The 16,006-nt window shown below is 41.6% G+C and overlaps 1 protein-coding gene across 1 annotated transcript in view; it reads right to left on the bottom strand.

Moving 5' to 3' along the window:
• The window catches only part of LRP1B (LDL receptor related protein 1B), a 1,585,724-nt gene that overhangs the window by 107,450 nt on the left and 1,462,268 nt on the right, over positions 1-16,006 (bottom strand). Inside the window, exons 73-75 of the mRNA XM_019553609.1 lie at positions 10,469-10,591; positions 10,077-10,214; positions 1,802-1,936 (exon numbers count right to left, since the gene is read on the bottom strand). Coding sequence (XP_019409154.1) covers positions 1,802-1,936; positions 10,077-10,214; positions 10,469-10,591 — 396 coding nt within the window. The remainder of the gene's footprint in view (positions 1-1,801; positions 1,937-10,076; positions 10,215-10,468; positions 10,592-16,006) is intronic.

The raw sequence follows: 16,006 nt of genomic DNA on the forward strand, positions 1-16,006 counted from the left end.
TACTTCACTGTCAGGGCAGCTAGGATCTGGAACCAACTTCCAAGAGAAGTGGTGCTGGCTCCTACCCTGGGGGTCTTTAAGAGGCGGCTAGATGTACACCTTGCTGGGGTCGTTTGACCCCAGTATTCTTTTCTGCCATGGCAGGGGGTGGGACTCAATGATCTGCTCAGGTCCCTTCTGACCCTAGAAACTATGAAACTATGAACTGATGTCCATCTAGGTTCTGTGTAAGGTAGGGGGAGGGGGGAAATGGGTGGAGGGCCAGAAAAAGGTGGAAGGGGAAAAGAGGGAATTGGACAGAGGTGGGCTGTGCTGTGTCTGTGTGGTTGTGGTGGGGCGGGGTTGGGGATCTCCGAGGACCACAGAGTGGGCTGATTTGAGTATAGGGAAGGATCAGGGGTCTCTGGAATGGCAGGAGCTGTCCATATCTGGGTGGGGGTAAAGGTTAAAGGGGCTTGGAGACAGCAGAGTTGAGGTTTGGGTGAAAGGCACTGGTTAAGGGGCCTCAGGAAATGTAGGGGCAGAGATAGGGATGGGCTGTGGTCCTTTCCTGGCCACCCACCAGCACCATTTGGGCTTTGACAGCTCCACAGTCTCTGAGCTGCAGAACAGAGCTGGGTTTCCCAGCCCCTGATTGTCAGGGGGAGGGCCTCTATCATTCGGGCTGAAACAGTAGAGCAGGGGTGGGTACAGGGCATTTGGGGATGCTGGAGGACATCCCCATGTCCCCAACTGATCGGGGTTGTGTGCAAATATTCACTCAAACACTTGCCCCGCAATCGATTAGCACTTCAACCATGTGTGATGCAGTGAAGATTTCCACCACACCAGCCATTTTTTTAAATGGCCATGAATGCTTGTATAGAAAGCATTTCAACCAGTGTAACTGTGACCCCACTAGCTGAAATGTAACATTTGAATGCACCCCTAGAGAAAAAAGCAGGTACACATGTATGCCTCCAGGAACATGAAGGAGCACATTACACACCACTTAAATATTCTTTTTTTTTTAATTTGAGCTTTTGGTGGGATGATTAATAACTCCTAAGACTCAGTGACAGATTACAATGAATGCATAACGGTGCACTGTACATAACACTTAATTAAAATATACCAGAAATTAAAGGAGCTCCTGAAAATCACTGTGTTTCAAAATAAAAGCTACCTTCTGCCAAATTAAAACTGAAGTGATTTAACTCAGTGAGGCCTTCTGTAACTTTGGTTTTCAATATTCAGTGCTTTAAGGGATTCACTCTACTTTCTAGAGGAGAATTTAGTGATGATTAACTCTCAAGTATAAATATGCAGAGGCCATAATGAACATAAGGTGAATATCTTTGAAGAATGCTTCATATGCCATACCTTGTGCATCTCAAGCTGCTCAACAGCAAAATATATGCAGTTTTCAATACTTTTAGTATTAAAGAGTGCTATATCCTTATTGTAATTCCTTGTATCTATATATTCTCACAAAATGATGCTAATTCTTTCACAGTCCCTGTGATAATTAATTTATATTGCTAAATTTGGGCTAGAATAAAATAAACTAAGTTCCTAGAGGTAGCATTCAACAACAGAGGTACATATTCCATTTTGTGATCCATGTATAATTTCAAACACATATTCATGACCCCTAAATCTCATGTGTATACTGACATTCCACAGCCACACATGATTTTTATTAAAATTAATCAATTAGTATATAATTACTCATATGCAACTTTCCTAATAATCCTTATCAAAGAACTATGTTTTTAGAATACGAAGCTTTGAACCTGGCAGTGATGGAAATGTTTTGTACCTTCACACTGTCTATTCCTCTTGTTTCTCTGAAATCCAGGCTTACATCGACAGAAAACTGATGATTTTGTTTGATTACAGTATGCATCATCTCCACAAGGATTTACATCATCTTCACATATATGTTCAGTGGAACCTAAGCAGAGAAGGAAAAAATAGTTCTAAACACTAAAAGACTTAAAAAAAATTTACGTGGTATCTATATGTAATAATATAATTGGTAGAAATAACTGATACAATTTCTCCTAGATTCTGTTAAAATACATTCTGGGCACATCTACATGTGTGCTTTACTAGACAGTAGACTAATTTACTGCACAGTTAAGCATCATCATCCAAATGTGCACAGCAATTGAGCTGGTGTAGACTAATTACAGCACTGTCAGATAGTCCTATCCGACACAGGTTCTATCCAATGGAGGAATAAATTACTATGCTTAAACACACATGTAGATGGTGATGTCAGGATTAGTTTATTCCAGCTTAAGTCGCACCAGAGTTTATTCAGTCACATTAATTGCATGGGTAGACACACCCACTAGGCACATCTACAGGTTCATTAATGTGCAGTGGTTACTACACATTTATATAGTACTTGTATAATCACCAGAATTGTACCAGTACTATCACCAGTGAACACCTTTTTAGTGACACTACTGCACAGTAGCCTAATAATACTGCTTAGTAATAGCAGTTTGTGCAGTGATGTGCTACTGTTCAGGATTACTAGGCTACTGAATAGTGAGCATCTCATGTAGACACGTCTGTGTGGTAAAAAAAAAATGCATTTTTTCAAATAAATTATAGTTTTCATTAACAGTCACTCAAATTTAGTAAATTATATATGCACTTTAACAATGAGTACTTGATTAATGCTATGACTGTTCAGCTACACATGTCATTGTCCCTCTACAGAAGAACAGTAGAACATTTAGGGCACCTATATACTGGATGTCTGCTCAGATGCATGCTAATAAGCATGCATTAGAGCAGGCTTGATTAACTGAATCTACTAGAACATTTTAATTAATGTGCTCCAGCAGCCTCTATGTCACGTCTGTTCAGCATCCCTGTGCTGCAAAATAGTCGTGAGAGCACTTGAACTACAGCAGGCTTGTCCAACATATGGCTCATGGGCCACCATGCGGCCCGCCAAGGCATTTTCTGTGGCTTGCAGTGCTGCAATGGGAGACAAAAGTAAACACTGTTTACTTCCCTTCCCACCCTTTGTCCATCCCCCATTCCCTCAGCAGCTTCCTAATGGCTGCTGAAGGGCTGGGGAAGGGACAAGGTTCCCACATGCACCGCATCAGCTTGACATTGCTGACACAGTGTGTGTGGGAACAGGAGTAGCCATGTGCCACTCGGGACAGGATGAGCCCAGCCGGAGCAGCAGGGGCTCAGCTGCACTTTCTCCCTACCTGTGCCAGTCAGTCCCGAGCAGCACACAGCTCCGCTGCCACTTCTGCTGATTGGTGCCAACCCAGGCAGGTCTGTCCCATCCGGAGCAGCATTCATCTGAAGCCAGATTCCCACGTGCTTCTGGGGATGGGAGGAGCCCAGCTGGGCCTGCACCAGCCAGCAGAAGCAGCGGCAGAGCCATGTGCTGCTTGGGACTGACTGGTGCAGGCAGGGGGAAAATGCAGTTGAGCACCTGATGCTCTGGCCCTGCTACTGCTTCTGTTGGCCGGTGCAGATCCCGTCAGGCTCCTCCCACTGCCAGCAGCTCATGGGAAGCCAACTTCAGCTGCTTGCCCCCATCCCCCTCCACGACCATCATGCAGCTCCTTTAAGCACTGCGCCAGAGGCGGTCCACACTGCATTGGTGGGGAAGGGGTGATGCAGGGAAGGGCAGTTGGTTTCTCTCTGCTGCTTGCAGGAAGGTGCCTGTAGCTTTTCTGTGAGGCCCAGTGCATTCATCACCCAAAAAGTCCATCAAAGTTAAGCGACAGGAAGGCCTTTTCCTCTGCCCCCATCAGTGCTGGGTCCCAAACCTCTAGTGCCACCTGCCCAGGCCTAGGGGACTGCACTGGTGGCACCAACACCTGCACCTGTGTCCGCCGGGGAGGGGAGGGAGGGCAGGAGGAGGGGGTGGAAAAATGTTACCTGGCTCCCAGCTGTGGAGGGCTGCCCGGCGCCGGCATAGGTATGTTGGGCAGTGGCTGCAGCACCTGCTGTCATTGCTGGAGAAGAGCTGGGGGGAAGAGTACAGCTCTGCCCAGCCCGGGAAGGATCTGCCACCGCTTTGTCTGGCAGCCTCACCTCAGCCCAGGGCAGGAGCTGGCTGCTGTAGGTGGGGCCGGGGGCCCTGGGACAGCTGCACTCCTACCCTGCCCTGCCCTGCCCTGCCGGCTGCTCCCAGTCCTGGCTGCTCCTTGCAGCCAAAAGTGCCGTGTGCCACTGAAAGGCCCAGGTGGCTGGGCTCTGGCTAACAGCCCCCAGACCCAGAGCCTGCCAGCTGCCACTGGTCAAGGGCCACCTGAGCCAGGCTTGTATCCAGGAAGAGAAAACTAAACCCCTTCAGCTGCCCCCGAGCAGACAGCTCTGCCCAAGCAGGGCCGCGGGATGCCCTGCACCAGCTCAGCTGCCTTGCAGCTTCACCCCCAGCCCAGAGCCACCAAACACTGTGGGTGGAGGCCATCTGTCTCCCAGCCTGTACAGGCACAGTCAAGGGGGCACAGGGGCCTAAAAAGTAAAAAATTAAAATTAATACAAGGTTGCACTATAGAGGGATCAGCTGGAGGAGGCTAGAGAACAATTCAGGGAAGCCAGGACCATCCCTGACCTTTCGCCTCCCCCTCCAAGGCAGTGTCCACAGCCACCAGGGCAGCAGAATGGGCACCGTTCTGTCTCAGATGCCTTGTGTGGTATGGGCGAAAGGTTTCCACCACCTCCACCTTTAAAAAATAATAATAGGATGCAAAACTCTGAGGAACTCAGGCCAAGGCAGACAGAAAGTGGGGGGAGAGGGAAGGTATGGCCTGCTGAGCCCCTGATTCCAGCCTGTTTCTTTCCAAGCAGTGAGTGTCTGGGAGGATGGGTTTGGGCAAAATGTGGCCGGGGCAGCAAGCAGCTCCCAAGGCCTGGCCCCTTTCCCTACAAAGCTGCCAGGCCAACAAGGGAGGAAGGCCAAAATAGCTTGCTGCTGTAACCTAAGTGTTTATTTTAGTCAAGTGTTTGGTATTATTTCATTGTTGCTCTTATATTGTTTTTATTTTGGATTTTAGACCACATTTCCAGACCCATTTCATTGTCACTTCTTGCAACTTCATTGGGTCAAAGGTCATGTGACATCACTTCCTGATGTGATACCACTTCCTGTGAGGTCTTTGAATATGGTTCGCTGACCCACTGGGTGATAAAAAGTTCATGATCTGGCCCCACATTCAAAAAGGTTGGACACCCCTGAACTAAAGCTTGTCTAAGCTATATATGAGCTTTAGTTCAAGTGCCACTGCTGCCATTTTGAAGCACAGGATGCTAAATACAAGTGACACTGCAGGCACTTTAATTAGAGTGGCTCTCAGATCCGCTCTAATTAATGTTCCCCCCCACACCAAAGCACATGCATACCCCAAAATACCATTTATTCCAGTTGAAAGATACTGAAAAAAATGCTTGTGTATTTTTTTCAGTCTTGCCTTAGTTTGGCAATTCATGAAAAGTGGTAATTTTTTCACAACCCCACCTCCCCCCCCCCGCAAGTTTTGCTTTGGAAAAAAAGTTTTAATTCAAAAATATTTCTGACCAACCCTAAGACTAACACACATCTTCCAATGCTTTATAGCACTGTGATTTTAATCGATTTGGATAAGAAAGCCATTTTGACTAGAGTAATATGCATAGAGTTGTATATAATACATCAGTGTTTGAATTTTACTGGCTGTCTACTTTTGTCTGTTTTTAGGATATTTTAAATATAAACACAAGCCAATTTTAAATTGAAGATAACAAAATAAATCTAAAACAGTTAAAAGTTTAGTAATTGAAAGCTAATCAAATATTTTAATAATATGCAAAATAGAACACCTTCAAGAACTAGAAATATGTTAAATGATTTGGATGAAATAAAATAATCCTAAATCTTCTCATGTAATTCATAACAGACTATATTCTGTTCATTTAGAATTATTTGGCTAACATTTTTCATTTTTAATATATTTTATATGTTATGGATCTTGTCAAAACTGAAGAAGAAAAGGCAAATTATATTCTTCCTTCTCAACCCTTTTGATTTCTCCCTCTGAATGCAGGTTGCGAGTTCCTTTTCCTCACTCACTTTGCCAGGCTCACTGACAAGCTACTTCTAACTATAACCCTCAGTATTTTGCTTTTTCCCTTAGATTGCTTTCAAATAAGAAAGGATGTCTTGCTAACAAAAGGCAGGTCCCTACCCTAGAAGGCCAGGTAGGGTAGAAGTCTGCACTGACAAAAAAAGGAATAAAAAAATATGGCAGCATGGGGCTGTGAAGAAACTCTCAAGGAAGAAGAACATGACATTACAGTATGTAAGGTAGAAGAGAAAAGAAAAGGACATCTCTGTCCTGTTTATCCTTCCTTCTGCCCAAAGAAAGAACTGCTCACAGAACCCATTCTTTAATAATTATTTGGGAAAGAATATTGTTTTTCATTTGTATGTTTCTGCTGCCAAGATTGACAGATACAGATACCAATAATAATGATTTGTGTGTCAGATACTTGGGGTTTTTTGTACTTTTGCTTTTAAGATAAGCAGACAGTAGTTAACTAATGCTGTACAATTACACATTCTAAACACTTGAGGTTTTATGTTGAGATTATATGCTGGCCTGTCTCCCTTTTATTTGTAGTATATGCATATATTATTTATATTAAAGTATAAAATCATAGAAATTAAAAGGACCTTAGCAGATCATCTAGTCCAACCCCCTGCTCAAAGCAGGCCCATCCCTAACTAGATCATCCCAGCTGAGACTTTGTTTAGTTGGTTCTTAAAAACCTCCAAGGATGGAGCTTCCACCACCTCTGGGTAACCTGTTCCAGTGCTTTACTACCCTCCTAGTGAGAAAGTTCTTCCTAAAATCTAACCTATACTTCCCTTGCTGCAACTTGAGGCCATTGTTCCTTGTTCTGTAATTTGCCACCACTGAGAACAGTCCAGCTCTATCCTCTTTCAAACCCCGCTTCAGCTAGTTGAAGGCTGATATTAAATGCCCTCTCGGTCTCCTCTCCTCAAGAGTAAATAAACCCAGTTCCCTCAGCTTGTTCTCATAAAACATATACCCCAGCCCCCTTATCATTTTCATTCCCTTCCATTGGACTCTCTCCAATTTGTCCACATCCTTTCTGTAGTGGGGGCCCAAAACTGGACACAGTACTCCAGATTTGGCCTCACCAGTGCTTAATAGAGGGGAAGAAATATTTCCCTTGATCTGCTGGCAATGTTCCTACTAATGCAGCCCAGTATGACATTAGCCTTCTTTGTAACCAGAGCACACTGTGGGCTCATATTCGGCTTATTCTTTACTGTAACTCTCATGTCCTTTTCTGCAGAGCTGCTGCTTAAACAGTCAGTCCTCAGTTTGTAGTCGTGCATGGGATTGTTCCACCTTAAGTGCAGGGCTTTGCACTTTTCCTTATCAAATCTCATGGAATTTCTTTTGATCTAATTCCCAGTTTATTGAGGTCTCTCTGAATCCTAGCCCTACTGTCCAGTATATACACTACTCCCTAAGCTTGGTGCCATCTGCAAACTTGCTGACAGTGCACTCCATCCCATCTTCCAGGTCATTGATTAAGATAATGAACAAAACTGGCCTCCAGACCAACAACTGGAACAGTCTACTTGATGCTGGCTGCAAACTAGACACCAAGCTATTGAATACTACCCTTTGAGCTCAATGATCCAGCCAGTTTTTTTGTCCACCTTACAGTCTCCTCATCCAACCCATACTTCCTTAGCTTGCTTGTGAAAATGCTGTGGGAGGTCATATGGAAAGCCTTGCTAAAGTCAAGGTATACCACATCCACTCTTTCCCACATCCACAGAGGCAGTCATCTTGTCATAGAAAGCAATCAAAGTTGGTCAGGCATGACTTGCCCTTTGTGAATCCATGCTGACTGTTCCTAATCATCTTCCTCTCCAAGTGCTTAGAAATAGATTTCTACACTTTCTAGGATAATAATCTATATTATCCTAGAAATTACTAATAATTATAATAATTACAATATTTTAGTATAGTAATTATTATAATTATTATAATCTAATAATTACTATACTTTAGTACTTACTGCCACTGGTTATAATCATTGTTGTCCTAATTCTAAAACTGATTGAACTGTCTCAGAATGGCCTTTTAGGTTATTATTTACATCAGAGATAATGGATACTCAACAAATTTGTTAGGAAGGAATCCTAGTTAAGTGAAAGGGGTCAGGGCATTTGGTGAAAACTAGATGAAGTATAAAGCATCACTTTATATAAATGGAGGCCAATTGTGGAGGACTATGAAAAGCTTTCCCATTCTCTTGCTCAAGATGATTACTATCCCAGAAAACTTCCTTACAAAGTGATATGCAAGACAACTGAGCATAGAGCCTCAAATAGAGATGTGTACATTTTAACAAAGCCACAGTGTTCACTGGGAAACTAACTGGAATCATAAATTCATTGAAAATAGGCCTGGAAGGGACCACAGAGCAGCCAGTCCCACTCCTGTGGCAGTAATCCTACTGCTGTAGGCAAGATCATCCCTATCTTAACCATTGCAGAGAAGTGCTCATTAAAGCTCTTAAAGATTTCTTGCACTGAAACAATAATCTGTGAAAGCTCTCTACTCTAAAATGCTCTAAAATGCTTGTGCTTGTTCTGACCTATGCTTATGCTTAGGAGGAAATGGAATCAGAGTGGTATTTTTTTCTTTTTTTCCCCTTGTTTTTACTGAGGGATCTAACTTGGTATCAGATAATGTACCCATATAAACCAGTCATTGAGAAAAGTAATTATACAAAGTTATCTAGATGAAAGGCAGCTGGTTTGATTCACATGAAACAGGTTAATAGCCTATGAAGCCAAAATTATGGTAATCTTTCTTGGTATTCTGCATAGCATGGGCCATAGAAATTTTTGATAGCGGGCCTAATGGAAAAACCAAATATCCAACAGAAGCCTAATTTGCTTCTTGTAGTAGGGAGCAAGGAAACTATCTGGGTGTGAAACTTAACATTTCAGAAAAACTTATCAAGACATTGTTTAAAAGTCAAAAAAATTCAGCATCTGCCACTGCAGGTGCACTTTATTATATTTAAGGAATGTGAAGGGATGATTTTTGGCCCACAAAACCCCAGAAAAATTCTAAAATTACCACTATGCTTCCTTGATACTTTGAGGATAAGCTGTTTTATAAGAAATCTGAACAGCTCTTTGGGGATTTTCTAAATTTAGAAATCATTTCGGCATCTTTTAATATGGCTGTTCATAGGAGACTTTGCAATGGATTAAAAGACGAAAGAATTTTGAAAAAATTCTGAATTAACTCTTTATGCGTATTTTTCCTAGACTGCACATGTATATTGGCACCACAAAATACAAAGGACACAAATGAAAATGGAAGTAGTTCTGCCAGCCTTCATCACACATTCTATAAATATTCAGACTCAGGTTGAAGTATTCATACACGGATTTGGGAAATACATAGATTTCTTATGACACTGCAATGAATTTAAGAATGTAGCCCAACAGAACAATATCTTTTAATTCAATATATTTTCTTCATAATAACGCCCCCCCTAAAATTTAGGTTCATGAAAAAGTTCTCATATCATTGAATAAACAAAAGTAAATGCCTGTGATTATAAAAAGTTTTAATATATTATAGAAGGTATGGCCTGTCACTGTTTGAATTGAAAGACGGATGGATTTATCAGATCAAGAATTCCATAACACAAAACCACAAACTTTTAAAAAAAATCTCGATAGAGATAAAATGATACAAAGGAAAATATAATCAATTGAAACAGCTGGAAGAGCTCAAATTGGATTGAATCACTCGCTAGGGCAAATAGTTCATTCTTGCTTTTAGGAAAAGAACTGTATCATTTTGCAAAGTCATTTTCTTCATATCTCTTTTAAGGAGTAATCTGTGGTATATTAGCTTGAATACTATGCAAGCTAATACTTTTCATATTAATGAGAACCATCTTGTTGGGTACTTTTTGTATGGAAGGAGACAATCACTTTTTATTACTTCTCTTCATGTATAAGCATGAAAAACAGATAGATGGTCAACGAAACTCACTTATTTTGCAGCCTTGCTCATCTGAACCATCTCCACAGTCATCAAATCGATCACACTGCAGCTCCATGGGTATACATTTCTTATCGCTACAAGCAAACTCATCCTTTTTACAGGGTCTTGCTTTATACATGATTGTATCTATATAATTATAAATAAACAGTAAAATAAAATAAGATTAGTATTTCATATTGTTTAGATTATTGCACATAAAAATGGAAATGACCATGAAGCTGTAATGAGTCTCAAATTATGTCAAGCCTAATTGCTTTAAAGTTTAAATTATGATCTATAAACTTGCAATTACGTTTTCTTAAGGACAATTAGATTTTTGTAATAAAATTGACTTCATATATTCTTTTGATCTGAATGTCTGGAAAGGTAAATTCACCTACCACAGTGATCTTCATCTGAGTTATCACCACAGTCATCAATCTCATTGCAAATCTGTTCAGGTCTCAGACAGACCCTGTTGTTTCTGCATCTGTAAGGCCTTGTTGGAGGGCATGGAAATTTTCCTGTAGGAAGAAAACATCAGATGCCCTTTTTAAAAAGTGAGTACCAGTTCTTTGTAGTTAAGTAGAAGTTTCTCTTCAAGCTTATTCCTTTCTATTGTGCCCTCCATCAACATGGTAAACAAGCATGTTCAATTGCTTAGATCCAGGGTGCTTAATTCCTGGCTTGCAGGCCAGATCCAGCCCACAGAACTGTCATTCAGCGTGCTGGGCTCCCCAGAGGTCCTGTAATTAGGTCTCAAAGGAGTGGTGCTAGCATTTATTGCTGCTCCGTTGCTGCCAAATTTCCAGACCATAGGGAGTGTGATGGGCCAGACAGCACGGTTCTATGCTAAATCACATGTATGGGGTTGGGACAGCGTAGGGCCCGATTCAGGCATGCAGGGCCCCATTGGTGTGGTGCAGGGCCTGCTCTGGATGTGGGAGGCCCAGCCCTATATGCCAAGTCTATGAGGGATCTGGCTCACAGACTAGTCCTGGGACACGCATCCAGCCCATGGGGCCAAAAGGTCACTGACTTAGATCGTTGCGTGAAGAAAAAATATGTAACATAATCCAGATGCAATGAGCTTCAATCCAAGCAGCTTTGCAAGCTTTTAATGTATCAGGGCAGAATTTAGGATGTTGGGAACAGCAAATGAGATATTTTGAGGTCCTATAAAATGTAACTACTTTAGAAAATCTTTTTGGAATTGCCCACATTATCTGGTTTGTTTGGTATAGATGAAGCAGAGTTCAGATGCTTATGCCTATCAGAAAGGGAGGTAAGGATCACAGAAAGAGTAAAAATTGTTAGTCTGACACGTTATCTGCTCTCACATTTTCTGTGAACAGATTCAATTATTTAAGGAATCTGAAAACCTAACACCTAATCATCATGCAAAAAATAGAGTGCATTTAATATTGTACGTGCAACCTTGGCTTTCTTATTACCAACTTTTGAAAGCTTCACTTTGCAATATGAATGTGCAATATTAATTATGCCTTTTCTCTGAAAATTATGAATATATGCTATGCACAACACTTCTGATATATGTACTTCTAAATCTGTGATGCAACACTACAATGAAATAATAACACTTAAGAGAAATTGCTATTGTAAAAGTTATTTTCCTTATTATTCTCTTTATCAATGAAAAATATGCTTGCATAGCAACAACAGAGGTTCATACATAAACTGTTTCTTACCCAAGGCTTATTAAAATTTCGAACTGAAAGGGAAAGGTATCTGAATGAAAGATCTCCTGAGATTTATGTAGCTGGAGTTGTTTATAATAATTTTTGCATTAATGTGCAAGTAAGGTGAAATAGAGAAGCATATCTATGCATGTATTCATGTTAATAGGAAACAGCTTCTCTGCAGAAAGTTGCAATGGTCAGGATGGATATTCAGTGGCCAGGATGGATAAGTAGGGGGAAAAAGTAAGAGGTGTTGCCTTATATATAAAGGAGATGTACATGTGTTTGGAGGTGCAGTCTAAAGTGGAAAGTAGGCATTTTGAAAGCCTCTTCATAAATGTGAGAGGGGAGAGCAGCAGGAGGCATGTCATGGTGAACATCTACTGCAGGTTTCCAAATCAGGAGGAGAAAGTGGATGAGGCCTTCCTTAGAAAACTGATGGAAGCTTCCAAATTTCAGGACTTGGATCTCATGGGGGACTTTAATTACTGGGGGATCTACTGGGAGGGAAACATAGCAGTGCATAAGCAGTCCAGCAAATTCCTGGAGTGTCAGGAAGTTAACTTTTTGATACATAGTAGGGAGGCCAACTTGGGGGGTAAGGGGAGCTTGACTTACTACTCAGAAGCATGGAGGAAGTGTTTGGGAATGTGAAGGCGGCAGGAAACCTGGGGGGCAGTGACCATGAAATGATAGAGTTCAAGATCCTAGGAGGAGGAAGGAAGGAGAGTAGCAGAATAAGAACACTGGAGTTCAGAAAAGTAGACATTAACAAACTCAGCAAGATGGTCAGCAAGATCCTCTGGCAGACAAGTCTGAGGGAAAAATGGTGTCCAAGACAGCTAGCTGTTACTTTAAGGAGGCCCTCTTGGACACATCCTGCTGAGTATGCATATGCAGTATGTGGCACCGCAGACCCACCTGCAGCACTGCACACCACAAATGCAGGTGTTTCCCACACTGCTAATTTGCAGCACAAGGAGCTTTTTGACCCCAGGAAATACCAGTATCAAAAAAATCCAAGCCTTAAATATCCAGGGCGGTGCACAAGGCAGCATGTACGCCATCTGAAATGAGCCTGGGCTGGTTGGAACCATGCTCCAGCTGCCAGCCTGCCTCCCTGCTGCCAGATCACTTCTGCTGGAGCCCTGGGAGGCCCCCAGGACCCCAGATAAGGCTGCTGGGGCAAGTCCACATGCTGGCCCCAGCCTCCACTATCCCACACAGGGCAAATTGCTGTGCACCTGAGAGCACCTGAATGAGCATTCCCCGGGAACAAGTAGCAGTATTTGTCCCCAGGGAAATGCATGTGTGCGCTCATCTAGACACAGCCCTTAAGGACACAGGAACAAGTCATTTCAGTGAGACAGAAGAAGTGCAACAGGAGACTAGCCTGGCTAGAAAGCAATCTATTCAATGAGTTGAAACCCAAAAAGGAATCCTATAAAAAGTGGAAAGTACTAGGGAAAAGTATAGCAGCGTTGCATGGGCATGCAGGGAAAAAAATTGGGACGTTCAAGGCATAATTTAAGATGCAGCTGGCAAGAGTCATAACATGCAATAAAAAGGTTTTTACAAGTATGTCAATGGTAGGAGGAAGATCAAGGAAACCATCAGGGAAAAATATTGAATGTTGAAGGCAATCTAGTTATAGATGATTCAGAGAAGGCTAAGAATTTCAGGCTTTTTACTTCAGTTTTCACAAATAGATGAGTACAGTTGGCAACAAACATAGGCAAGGAGACAAACAGTCTAGACAACAGGTTAGGGATTACTTAGAGAACCTGAGGTTTTCAAATTGGCAGAGCTAGATGGGATACATCCTAAGCACAGAAAGAACTGGCTCAGGGAATTTGGGAGCCATATGCTTTCCTCTTTAAGAATTTGGAAAGGTTTGGTGAGGTCATGAAAGACTGGAAAAGGGCAAATATTATATTTAAGAAAGAAAAGAAGCAGGATCTGAGGAACAACAGACCACTCAGACTGACTTTAATACCTAGAAGTCATCAAGGAGTCCATTCTGAAGTACCTAGAGGACAAGGTGATCAGGAATAGCCAAAATGGATTCACCGAGAATAAGTCATGTCTGACCAACCTGGTTTCCTTCAAACATATAATGATAAACTTTGTGGATCAGGAGTGAGCAATGGATGTGATATATATTGACTTCAGCGAGGCCCTTGACACTGCCTTTCATGACATTCTTATTAACAAGCTAAGGCAATACAGTTTAGATGAAAGTACTGTAAGGTTGATACATAAGTGGTTGGATCACTGTGCTCAATAAGTAGCCATCAATGGCTCAGTGTCTAGCAGAGAGAAGATGTCATGTGGGGTTTCTTGGGGGTCTGCTCTGAGTCTGGTATTGTTTAATATCTTCATTAATGATTTGGATAATGAAATCAAGTGCACACTTCGCAAATTGGCAGTCAACACCAAGTTGGGTGGAGTTGCAGATAATCTGGAAAGTAAGGCTAAGATCTGGAATGACCTGAGTATACTGGAAACAGTCTGCAACAAATCAAGACTCAACAAGAACTGCAAAGTCCTGTACTTGGGATATGGTATTGCACGTATAAATATGGGGTGGGGAGTGACTGACTAGGCTGCAGTACTACAAAAAATGGCCTGGAAATTGCAGTAAACCGTAAGTAAGCCAAAAGTGTGCTCTTGCTGCAAAACAACCCAAACACATACTGGGTTATATTAACACAAGTGTCACTTGCAAATCAAGGGAAGTGATTCTTCTGCTGTATTCAGGATTGGTGAGGCCACACCTGGAGGACTGTATCCTGCTTTGGGTTCCCCATTTCAAGAAAGATGTGAACAGTTTGGAAAGAATCCATCACAGAAAAACAAAAATGATTAAAGGTCTAAGCAGCAAGACCTATAAGGAAAGGCTGGAAGAACTAGCGTTATTTAGGTTGAAGAAGAGAGGATGGATACAAATACCTAAAGGGTGATTAACAGAAAGGATGGAAATTAGCTTTTTTCTGTGGCTGTAGGAGACAGGACTAGAAGCAATAACCTCAAGATGCAACATAGGAAATTTAGGTTGGACTTAGAAGGAACTTCCTGACTATGATGGTAGTTAAGCATTGGAACAACCTACCCAGAAAAATTGTGGAATGTTCTTCTTTGGAAATTTTCAAGATCAGGTTAGACCGACACTTTGATAGGATGGTTTAGTCATAGATGATCCTGCCTTGAGGAACAGACTAAACTAGATGACTTTGTGAGGTTCTTCCCAGCCCTATAATCCTGAAAGTAGGCTAGCTGATGTCTTGGAAATACTGGGCATGTCTACACGTGCATTTACACCAATTTAAATTTACTGTGCAGTAAGCGGGAATAAGCCAGCATCTACATGTGCAAGCATTAAAGAGCATTAACACTGTGTGTGGACTGACTTGGGATTAAAATTAGTCCCAAGAAACTGCACATACACAGTGTTACTGTGCAGTAAGGGTTCACACATGTGTTACTGCTCAGTAAATAATTGCATGTAAATTTGACACCGGCATGATGCTCAAATTGATGTAAGTCACTATATTTACTGCATAGTATGGGCATGCACATGTAGATGCATGCCCATATTGCAGAGTAATTTTAGTTATTGTGCAGTAAGTGTGCATGTGTAGGAAGGCCTTTTCATTGACTTGGCATTCCTTTACTCTTAACATTTTTGGTGAAACAGTGGATCCTGTCCTGGTTCTGCCTTATTTGTCAGTTAAGTGTTAAGTTGTTGCTTAGAAATTTAAATTGCATTTAGGTACAGAAAAAAAAGGTACATTAGAAATGGCTAAAATATGGTAGTTAAATCCTTTCTTCAATGTTAAATCTTATTTTCTCTTGAACACTACTATTGAGAATGTCTTGATGCCTTCCCAAGGTATATTATTTTATCTAATTGGCTTCCAAATGAGGAATGATTCTCTAATGTTAACTTGCTTTTTCTGTTAATTATTCACTCAAGTGAATCTACCATTATAGCATCAATCCCCACCAATGTATGTCAGGTGGTTTGCCTTCTCGAAAGCCAATATCCTCCAGTACGTTAAATAACTATATTTCTGGCACTGCATGCATGTCTCTCAATCCACCCTCATGTTCTACAATGAGTACACCACAATTTAAAGTAGTAAGAAAACATAGTACATTGACTTTTTTCTTCTAAACTGAAGTTGCAGCATGACTATAATGTAGATATGTTATTTTTTGCATAATTAATAATTTCAC

Source organism: Crocodylus porosus, unplaced genomic scaffold (genome assembly GCF_001723895.1).
Source record: "Crocodylus porosus isolate Cpor-Errol unplaced genomic scaffold, CroPor_comp1, whole genome shotgun sequence".
Classification (NCBI taxonomy): Eukaryota; Metazoa; Chordata; order Crocodylia; family Crocodylidae; genus Crocodylus; species Crocodylus porosus.